General features: G+C 36.0%; 1 protein-coding gene across 1 annotated transcript in view; it reads left to right on the forward strand.

Moving 5' to 3' along the window:
- Nucleotides 1-405: 405 nt before the first annotated feature.
- The window catches only part of grin2cb (glutamate receptor, ionotropic, N-methyl D-aspartate 2Cb), a gene marked incomplete at both ends in the record, with an annotated part of 47670 nt that continues 35960 nt past the window's right edge, over nt 406-12115 (forward strand). The window contains 3 exons of the mRNA XM_079845872.1: nt 406-828; nt 6650-7245; nt 9867-9981. Coding sequence (XP_079701998.1) covers nt 406-828; nt 6650-7245; nt 9867-9981 — 1134 coding nt within the window. The remainder of the gene's footprint in view (nt 829-6649; nt 7246-9866; nt 9982-12115) is intronic.

Genomic DNA, 12115 nt, shown 5'->3' on the forward strand with positions numbered 1-12115 from the left:
TTTTTAAATTTTTTGAAAGAAGTCCCTTATGCTCATCATGGTTGCATTTATTTGATAAAAATACAGTAATGTTGTGAAATATAATATATTACAGTATTCTTTTTAATATATTTAAAATTTTACTTTTTTTTCTGTGATGGCAAAGCTGAATTTTCAGCAGCCATTATTCTAGTCTTCAGTGTCACATGATCCTTCAGAAATCAATCGAATATGCTGATTTGGTGCTCATTTCTTATTATTATCAATATTTAAAATATTTTTGAGGAAACCGTAATATATATTTTAAATGATACATAAACTTAGAGAGAACACAAGTCTGACATTTTACAAACTGGCAAACAAGTAACAATTCTGAAATGCTAAGTCTTTGCTCTCTTTCTGTCTCTCAGGCTCTAGGAGGCTGAAATGGCCACTCCTCAAGGGTGTTGGGGTCCCTCTCTTCAACTCGTCTTCTTCTTTCATCTGTTACACAATGTAGTACCTCCCTGCCGGGGACGTCCGTTCTTTGGCCCTCCTTCGGTCAACGTGGCTGTGGTTTTCAGTGGTTTGGCCCACCACAGTGAGATCAAGGGCCGTCTGAGTCCGGAAAACTTCCTAGACATGCCCCTGGAAGTGAACCCCATCACCGTGCTGGTGAATGACACTAACCCCAGGGCTTTACTCACACGTCTCTGTCAGACTATGGCAGCAGACAGCCTCCATGGAGTGGTGTTTGAAGATGACGTGGACTCAGAAGCTGTGGCACAAATCTTAGACTTTGTCTCCTCTCAGACGTCCATCCCCATCGTAGGAATCAGTGGAGGATCTGCCGTTGTCATCTCACATAAAGTAAGTGTTTGAAAAGATGGCAGTGGTAGATCTTAGGGATCTGTCAGCTAAAGTGATCACAATTCAACACTTAATCTACTACGTAAGGATTATTCTTGCAACTAGATAAAGAACCTTTGGATCACTTAAAATTACAGTTAAGCTTTTTTTATTATTATTATTAAACCAACTACAGAAAAGTGAATCATTGGGTTGTATTCATGAAACACAAGCAGAACAAATTTCTGCTTCAAATTTTTATTCATAAAGCTTTTTAAAAATAAAACGTGCAAAATGGTCACATTCAATTGAATGCAATGGAAAATTGTGTGATTGTTACACAGAAAATCATTCATAAAAAAATTTCAGCCACAATTAAATTGTACAAGTAATGTTTGTGTAACTTTTTTATGATGTTCACAGTGCAATAACTTACATTGGATAATTTGTACAAATAATTTTCTTGTAAATCATTTGTAAAACCGAATCATTCGTAGTTGCATTCCGACAGTTTATGCACCAAAAAATGAGAATGATTTACACCAAATGGTGTTTGTTTGTTTCTAAAACTTTTTGAATTAAAATGGTCACATTGAACTGTATTGCACCAATTTACCCACAAAAATGTAATGATTTACACCGAAATGTGTTTGTTACGTAATTAAAATGTAATTAAATGCAGTAATTATGCGTGCAAAATCAACATTTTGATTGTTCCATGAATTAGGCTCAGTTCAGTAATGTTATTGAGCTTAAGTTGTATGCTGGCGTGTGGTAAGTCTCAATAATATTAGCATTCATTAATTTACATAAACAAGAAATGTATTAGAATTATGATAATGCAGCAGAGTCCCCTGTGCTTTACTCGGAGTACAGTTAAAACTCAGCATGAAATAAAAACGTATATTTATTTCAAATATCAAATCAAGATTTAATCAGGGGAATCTGTGAAGTCATTTCAGGAACGTTGTTCTCATAGCTCTTATTAGACACAGCGAGTGTAAAATAACTGCTGTGAGGTCAACAAACCTTAGCATGTGCATATGGTTTGTGTGTGTATTTTCCAGCGAGCCCCCTGCACTGATATGCTATTGAATAGATGCGTGGAAAAGTGATTTTGTGAGGTGTGAAAATCAATATGTGTTATGATGTATAACCGGCACCCGACAGTTGTGTCCCATTTTCCAGTGATTACTGAGGTGTGGAAACTTCTGAATAACATCAAGAAATGATATACAATTACAGCTGATCAATGCACATTTTAAGGCAACTGTGTATAAGGCTTTCATGATGACTGTAATTTGACATAATTTTAGAGTGAAGGAATTTTGTGTACATTTATTGAGCGTCTATTGGCAGCTTAAGCTTGTTTGAATGAAGTAAAAATGATAGTTTTGTCTATTGGAAAAGTTTAAGGAAAAAACATAATGCAGTCTATACGGTCACATAGATTGTTTGGGTTTCAATTTTGAAAAATCTTCATCACCACAACTCATACAATTTTGAAACAACATGAGGGTAAATGATGACAAAATGTTAATTTTTTGCTTAACAGTTAACTAATCCTTTAATTTGAACAAGCATTACTAAAGGCATGTGCAGTTGTGTCGCTTTTTCTCTATTAGTGCACGCTGTGTGGATTTTACAGCATCTGATATCTGAAATCCACAAAAGAAAAAAAGTACAGTAAAACAATCATTATGCTTTCAGACTGGCAAAAGATGTATATCTTTAAATGAGAAACACAATAGCCCTTGATTTAATGGGACAGATGAGTATCTTCAATACCAGTTATACTCCTTCCCGCCCAGCTGTCATTTACAAATGCCTTTCAGACTCGCAGGGTGTGCAGAAAAAAAGGTCGATAAGATGTATAAAGTGGAACAGAAAGCCAAAAATATGCGTTTTTCTCCAATGCCAGATAATTGTGTAAGAACTGGATTAAAATGAAGCAGGGAATTATATTTCAGGAGTTTAACCATAGAGCATGAAATCTAAAGATCCTGAATAATTTGCCAAATCTTTTGAACAGCCCAATGACCATTTTCTTACTTTATATTAAAGAGCACTGAGGGAAAACCTAAAAAGAATCTCTTGCATCCTTCATTTTTATCATTTCCAATTCTCAATTATGTAATAAAGCGTTAATATTTCGGACCGCACAGCACACTATAATACAAAAAACATTCAGTAATAGACTTGAAAGTAAGGGTTCAACATATAAAATATCAATCAAATTAGAAAAATTGCCACAAAGAAACATTTGCATAATGCAATGAACCATATTTCATACCACATTTCCAGATTGTGGATTAGCCGTTTAATCTCCTTTGAGAAATGCGTGCATATCATATCATATAAATCTGATGTGATTATACAATTCCTGTTGTATAGGCATGCGGTGGGCGGAGGCAGAGATATGCAACATCCTGTTCTACTTTGTTCGAATCTGGTCATGCTACAGCAAGACAAACCAATGTATATTGCACATGTAAATCCCATGCAATTGAATAAGCTGTTGCTGATTATTTTGTCTAGCTTGAGGGATTGGACTGTAGGTCACAAGCATCTGTTATGGGATTTTTTTTTCATGAATTCCCAGTAGTATTGGACACTGTCAATGGCCAAGTGCCTTGTCAAATTAATAAAGATCTTAAAGTATCACTTTTGCACTTAATGTTACAATCTGGCAGAGCTTACCTTTTTGGTAAGTGGGTGCAAGCGCCAGACATTGGATAAAGAACATGGCCTGGAATTTAATGTATTCATTTATTTTGTTTTTTTTTCCAGAGAATTTTAAATATTATTATTATATATTTGAAATACTCATTCCAAACCTGTATGACTTTCTTTCTTCTGTGGAACACTAAATAATGAGAAAAATGTACTTTCATTGAAGGGACAAAAAATACTGAGACATTTTTCAGAATATTGACTTTTGTGTTCCACGGAAGAAAGTCAGACATATTTGGAAAGAAAGAGGGTTGAAAAAATTATTACATAATTTTTGAGTGAACAATACACAGTACCTTTAAGGCAGTGGTTCTCAACTCTGGCCCTCGAGGTCCACTTACCTGCAGAGTTCATCTCCAACCTTTATCAAACTAACCTGCCAATAACTTTCTAGAAGAGATGGTATTATTATTGGGAGATATGATGCTGCGTGGCTCTACCATTGGAGAATGAGTAACAGCTAATTTGGATCATGTGTGCCTTAATAGCCAATCACATTACAACCTTGGCGTCATTTAATTTTTGTGCGACAGTCAATCACTGAAATGAATGAGAAGGTCCTTAAACTGAATCCTACCTGTCACAAAATTGTCATTTTTTTATAAAAAACAGATTTTTTTTCTGGTTAAATGAATGTTAAATGACAAACATGTTGAAGATTTGCTGATTAGCTGTCGATTCATTAAATCCTAAGCTGTTTTCCTGCAAAAGCAGTTTATTCAGTGTAGTGAAGCCTCTCCTCCATTCACGTTCCTTAAAAAATACTTGTCTCCTTCCTTGCATACCGTAAAGTTGCACTTTTGTTTTCTTTTTTTGCTAAACATGGAGGGATGCCTTAAAGCAGTTTTGCTTTCTAGTAATCCTAAAGAACTTGATTAGCATGTTCAGGTGTGTTTGATTAGGGTAGGATGCAAAACTCTGCAGGAAAGTGGACCTCGAGGGCCAGAGTTGAGAATCCCTGGTTTAAGGTCTTGTCTGCATAAGTGACTGAGGGTGCATTGCACCTATCAAAACTCATGGGACTAAGTTCATGCCCAAAGTGCACATGTAATGCCTATTACCATAGTCCCTGAGGTATCGTCCCATTTTACTGAGAATGCATGTTTTGACTGCTATGGCATAACTTTAAAATGGTGTTGCCGAGACTCATGAGTGCTAATCGCAGGAGAGCTGAGCTGAGTCTGGGTGATTGTATAACTTCTTAAAGAAAAAAAAAACTTCCAGAGCACCTGACATTCGAAAGCCCTCTCTCTCTCTCCAAGAGGTAGCCTACTTTAACCACAGAAGTTATTTGAAGGACACCGGATCAGTCTGTCAGGAAAGGGGAAAGCTCTTAGTCAGAGAGGAGTCTTGGGAGAATGTCTCTCGGCTCCTGACACTCCCAAGACCTCCACACCCATTTTTCTCACTTTGGAACTTAATTGGACACCACCTCCTCCGGTACCTTTGAGTCATCTCATGCTGTGCGGTGGAAGTAAATGCGGTTGGCAGTGTAGGGCATTAGGACGCTTGCTTGTTTGAAGTTAACCAAGACAGTGCAAGTGAAATTAAAACCACACTTAATAGATCATTTTGTTTTTTTACGTGCACAACTGTGGCTTGATATTGACGCTAAGTGTGGTGATTCACACATTTTTATATGCAAATGCAATATTGCATATTGTTTTGTTCAAAGAGCGCATCACACCGGCATGATATTGAACAGCTGCGTGGATAAACGAGTATTAGGTGTCAAGTGTAAATCTATTCAATAGGATTACAGAAAGAGGAATAATGGTTGAAAGTCAGGCAATAAATCAAGTGTTCTACGCGTGGCTGTGGTACAGATAGGATCAATAGTCTAGTGAATTGTCTTTGCGTTGTAAATCCAATTCTCGTATCTCATACTTTGAAACGTGTTCAAGGTTAATGTTGCTCAGTAATACATGTTATTTCAATGGTATGAAAAAGTCCCATGTACCATGATTGAGTTACTATGGATCTCCTGTATGTGTGTACAACCTATAAAAGCTGAAATGCAGAACAATTATAGTGCAGCGTGAGTTATGGCTCTCATCAGAAGCTCATTCATTGGTCAATTTAAAACATACATACTCTACAGTTCAAAAGTTTAGAGTAGGTATTTTTTTATCTTTTAGCCTCTTGCTTACCAATGCTGCATTTATATGGGAAAAAAAGTTGCTAACTACATTGAGTGTAGTTAATTACATTTAAAAAATACCTTGTAAAATATATAACAATATTTTATTATAATATGTAAAATATTATATATAATATTTTATTGTATCAATCAATCACAGCTGTATTACCTGGCTCAACAGCTCTTTCAGAGAAATTGTGAATCATTTGAACTGACTGAATTACACTGTAAAAAAATATTTGGGATAGTTCACCCAAAAATGAAAATTACCCCATGATTTACTCACCCTCAAGCCGTCCTAGGTGTATATGTATATTCTTTTTCAGACGAATACAATCTGAGTTATAATAAAAAATGTCCTGGCTCTTCCAAGCTTTATAATGGCAATGAATGGCTGTTTCTGTTTCAAAGTCCATAAAAGTGCATCTATCCATCATAAAACTGCTCCACACGCCTTATTTACAAGTTATTTGATATTGTTTTAGAAGTTTAATGTAATTTAAGTTGAAATTACTTAAACATCCAAGTTGATTGTCCTTAAAAATTTAAGGAAGCAACTTTTTTTACAGTGTAGTTTAAAAATTTACTTTAAAACGTCCTCTCTTTGTAGTTTTGGAAAGTCTGGTTATTTATTAAATCGGTTAGTTCAAAATGAATCACTGTAATGAATCAAACTTACCAAAAATAAATATGAGAGAGGATGTATTAAAAGCTTAAAGCAGTATAATGTGAATAAAAAAACACTTCAGCACTATACTTGTTAGGAAAAAGTAGCTTGTTATTGAAAAGTTTCACTTTGGAAACAGCTGAGTTAATGGCACGTCAGTAGACAAGTTGCTATTTTTAATTCTTCCACAACACTGCCGAAATGCTTAAATTATTCAATTGATAATTCAAATTATTCAATGGAGAATTATTCAATTATTCACATGAATTACTTCCTTTTTAACTTTTGTCTTGATTCTGCAGGCTGAAGGCTCTACCTTTCTCCAGATGGGAGCTTCTATAGAGCAGCAAATAAATGCAATGTTCAAAGTGATGGAGGAGTACAACTGGGGTAACTTTGTGGTGATCACCAGTTTGTATCCCGGCTATGAGAACTTTGTGGACTACATTCGCTCCTTCACGGACACCAGCTACTTCCTGTGGGAGCTGCAGGATGTGCTGAGCTTTGAGATGTCCGTGGGGGCCAATGACATCCGTACACGTAGACTACTACAGCAGGTGGACTCGCAGGTATATCTAGTGTACTGTTCTCACGAGGAGGCGCAGTACTTGTTCAGGATGGCCTCTGATGTGGGGCTTCTGGGGCCTGGATACATCTGGGTTGTCCCCAGTCTGGCTGTGGGGAACCCTGAAGCGTCCCCTCCTGACAGTTTCCCAGTGGGCGTCATCAGTATTATCACAGACCGCTGGAAGAAAACACTGCGCCAGAGGGTTCGGGAAGGAGTAGCGGTCATAGTAAAAGGGGTGTACAGTTTCCACAAGAGCAGAGGATCCATTCCTGAGGGCCACAGTGACTGCAGTAGTCCTGCCAAATCATATGCCAACAATTCTCTCTTCAGGTAAGACTTTTTAAGATTGATACGTTTAGTAAATGAAAGAGCACCTTTAGATTGTTTGTTAAAAGAAAGGATTTAAAATCCGTCTTTTTATTACAGAAATAATATACTTTAAAATAATATACTTGAGTGTGAACAAAATGTAATGGTTTCAGACACTTAATTGCATGTCAATTGCAATTAAATGGAAAGGAATTTTAGTTTAATGGCAGTTTAAGGACTTTAGAGTGCTTTTTTGACCCACTTAGGTTGGACTTAAGTACATCTCTATATGTAATTTTATAATTACTTCTGTTGAAATATGGGGTTACACTTTATTTTAAGGTGTCATTGTTACAGTGTAATTATATATTTAAGTACTGAGTAATATTTAATATCTATATGTACTTACTATAGGGTTAGGGTAGGATCAGGGTTTGATTTAGGGTTAGTTGCATGTAATTATGCATAATTTACTGTTACTACTATGGTAAGTACATGTAACATATGTAACAAGGACACTGTAAAATAAAGTGTACTGTCGAGCAGTAAATGTACTGCTGAATCAAGCATTTATGGTAAGCTAAAATTTGTATGTTAATGTAAATTAAATATATTTAAATATATAAATATGTTTGTAATTACACATTTCTAATGATGAAGTTTAAGTTGTCATTTACTTTGTCATGCACTTTGTACCTAATTGTGTTAAAAAAACCAAAAAATTAAAGTGTATTCTTTTATGGACCTTTATTTATTTAATATTATATTATCTCCTATTATTTTGGTTTATTGATCTTTATCAATATCATGTCCTATATATATATATATATAGGACATGCTATTGATATATATACATACTATATCATATCATAGACATCCCTTTGGAATATCTGTAGTACTCTGACTGCCAATAATGTTTTATAAAGCTGTCATATATTTAGTCCTCCCTTGGCCAGCATTGCCCTATTTTTTTGTCAAATGCGTTGATCACATCAAATTCAACTGGAAAGTGTGGGTGGCAAATTCAAAAATCCTCAAAATCCTGACAATTTTAATTCTCACAGCTTAGCTGGCCGCTGGAGATTTCATCATAAACAGCTTTCCAGACAAAACATTGCATTCTTGTGCCTTTTCTTGTGGTCTCTCTCCCTTGTAATGAGACTGGGAGATTCTCCAGATTTCCTTGTTAAATCTGCCATTCACCTGGGAGTCACCGTCCTCATTAAATAGTGTTCCAATTGCCTCTCCGAGCTTTCTGTGATCAAGCGTATCAGAGACACATGAGTGACTGGGTTCTCCATCCGGAATGTTCCCAGGCTTCGGTGCTGTTCAGGTGTCTGCCCGTTTCTCTGGCATAAAAAGAAACGTCTGTCGTAAGACAGTTTATAAATCTTTAAAGAACTGGCTTTTCAGACGTGTGACTAGTTGGGCAGTATCAAAGGAATCATCAGGTGCACGGCAAGATGGAAAGTATTCTTCCTGGAAAAACGTTATATTAGTAGGATGGTCTGAGGTGATGAGGTAAGATGGGGATGAGGATTGAATTAAAAAGACATATTTGCTCACCCTCATGTTATTTCATGTATCTTCACATGGTTCTTTTAAATACACAACGAAAACGACAAGGAAAAAAGGGCAATTAAAGTAAGTTGTTAACTCAAGAATCACTGTTGCATGTTGTGAACAGTGAGTTGAACTTGAGAACCAGATCGTTGAATGAATCAATTAATTTTCACAAAATTCACTTTCACAAAATCAGAGTTCAACTCAGTGACTCAATGATCAAATCTCAGCAGTTGTCAAATTAACAAATTCACAGGAAAGGAAGATTATTGGTGGATAATCTTACATTTCCATCTGTCATGCATTGTTATATGGACTACTTTTATGGGGGGGGGGTTGTCATGTTTCATATTTTCAGACAGGTGAACTTTGCACTGCCATTGTATGAAAAGATATGTGTGAAGTTGTTTTTATTTACAGACAGTCATTTGAAATGACTAGAGGGTGAATAAATGGTTACAGAATGTTCAGAATTTGTGCAAATTTGTATAATATAATACATTCTCTTGCCCAACTGAAATTGAATAGTTCTTTATGAGCTTAGTTTTTTCAAAGGAGCTATAAATCGCAGAGAAGGTGGATAAGATGGATATAGAATGGTGTATTTGAGTTCCTCTGAGGATTTTGTTATTGATAGTTGTTAGTCATGTCATGATTTTAGCCATTATCATGAATTATCAATGATGTCTGTATAATGATAACTGCTGCTGCACTCTGCATAAGTAAAATTGAATGACATTGTTAAATCCTGCCTCATGTTGTGCTCCACCAGTGGCTGGTTCTATAAGTGAACAATTTGTTTAGTAAAATGTTGAGGTCTATGAGACAAAGAGGATTAAAAGAGAGAGAGAACAAATACTGTAAATGTATTAGTGTCTGTACGCTTTCTTTGATTTATATTCATTTGACTTGTGGGGTAAAAAATGATAGGCTTGTATTTGAAATGTCCTGCTTTCTCTGCCTAATAGTCTTCTGTCTCATTTCAGAGATGGATAAAATCCAGGCAATTGTACAATCACTTAAAATTCAAATCTACTTTTTTTGGTTTACTAATTTAAAGCTACTAATTTGTTCTACAGGCATATGCTAAATGTGACATGGGAGCATAAGGACCTCTCCTTCAACGCTGATGGCTATCTCACTAATCCTTCCATGGTGATCATTGCTTTGGATCGAGAGAGACACTGGGACAAGGTTAGTCTTATTATTAGAAGGAACAATAACAGTAATAATGTTGAAACATTTTAGAGTTCACCACACAAAGCTGGAATAGGGAACACCCACAGAGCTGGAGATACAGTTTCCTAAAGTGTTTTATCTATTCCTTATAGAAGTAAGTGGTTGGAAGTCATATTGGTCTATATCTGGAACACCCATTGAGTAACAACACATGATATAAAGACTGAATAATAATAATAATAATAAATCATTTCAAGTGACTACACTGTACTGTAGTCACACTGGGCAGTAGAGCAAAGCGCGAGTGACACCAAGGTGCCAGGGAATACTCAACTTTTTTTTGGAGATGCATAACTATAACTGTTTGCAACTTTGATAATAAGAAGAAATGTTTCTTGAACACCAATATAACATGTTATAATGATTTCTGTATTTTTAATCAAATAAATGCAGCCTTGGTGAATGTAGAGATCTTCTTTTCCAAAAACAAAAAATCTTACTGAACCCAAACCTTTGAGCTGTAAATATAAACTAGATGAGTAAAGATCAAGCCGTATAAAAGTTTTATAAGCTCTTAATTTAGTGAAGTGAACAGTGAAAGAAAGACATTGCTAGCATGAACTAACATGTTTTAGCACATTGATAGCATGAACTAGCATGTTTTAACAGGTTGCTAGCATGAATTAGCATGTTGCTAACATGAATGAACATGTTGCTAGCATGAATTGCCGTTCTGCTTGCATGAATTTGCATATTGCTAGCATGAACTTATATGTTGCACGCATAATTTAGCTCGTTGCTAGTATGTTTTAACCATAGACTGTAAAAAAATATGAATATAATGTTCGTGACGTTACCCATAGGATTCTAAAGAGCAGTTTTGAAGCATAAAGTAGGGTCGAGCTGGCCGTTGCCATCTTGGCATCGCGTCACCCGGATAACTGAAAATAGTCAAAGAGGCGGGACGTGGGTTGAGCTGAGGTGACGCGATGACTAACAGACAGCAGACAAACGTTAATCCACCTGTCACTCAAAGTGGCCACGCCCTTAATTATGCAGACGAATGTAAACAAATGAGTTATAAAAAAATTCACCCCCTCATAGTTGTCATGAACGGCAAAAGTAGCCTTATAGACCAAAATTTTTACCAGGCTGTAAACATGTTTTTTCTGCTGTAAAGTTGGCCATTTTAACATGGTGCTCAATGAGATTCTGCTCCCTTCTGGAGCCTGTCCCTAGCGGCCAGTCAATGAATTGCAGTTTAAGTCACTTCCGTATTGGCTTCAAGAGAGAAACTGTGGGAGGTTGCATTTGGTTTTAACATGTTGTTAGCATGTTGCTAACATGTTTTAGCACACATTTATAGCATGTTGCTAGCATGAATTAGCACATTGCTAGCATGTTTCTAGCATGATCAATGGTGCGTTCAAGTCCTGGGAAGTTCGTATTTACAAGGTGGGAAGTCATTACTACGGCAGCTACACAAAAAATATTGCCAGGTTCTTAAGCCACTGTAATCTTTATAGTTACATATTATGTTATATTATAATGCTATCATATTTTGTGCAGGCCATTACCTTACTTTGCTGTAATAGACAAGCCTGACAATATCACTGCTAAATATCTTTTAAGTATTGCAGTATTCCGCCATGTTTCTCAATGACACGCACCCAACTCCTAAAGATCAGGGCTTAAAGAAAATCCTGAGCTTCCCACTCATATTTACGACATTGTGGTGGCGTTCAACTCGTAAATACGATCTTTATGACATGACTTGAACGCACCATTAGCAAATTTTTTGCATCATTTAGCACATTGCAATCATGCTGTTTTTAACATGATTTAGCACATGGCTAGCATGATTAGCATGTTTCTTACATGTTTTTTAGCACATTGCTGCCATTTTTCTAACATGTTTTAGCATTTTGCTAGCATGAATTAGCATGTTTTTATCATGATTAGCTTGTTGCTAGCATGTTTTAGCGTGTTGTCCTAGGATAGTCATTAAGCTTTACTAGTGATAGACAGCTTAAATACTCTATAAGTCTTATTGTACAAAGGTTTTGACCCTCTAATTTAAAGTTTGAGACTAATCGTAGTTTTGAATTTGATCGTATGTTTAACGAACGTCAGATCAGTTAGAAAAGAT

Source organism: Gobio gobio (assembly GCF_949357685.1).
Source record: "Gobio gobio genome assembly, chromosome: 20".
NCBI lineage: Eukaryota > Metazoa > Chordata > Actinopteri > Cypriniformes > Gobionidae > Gobio > Gobio gobio.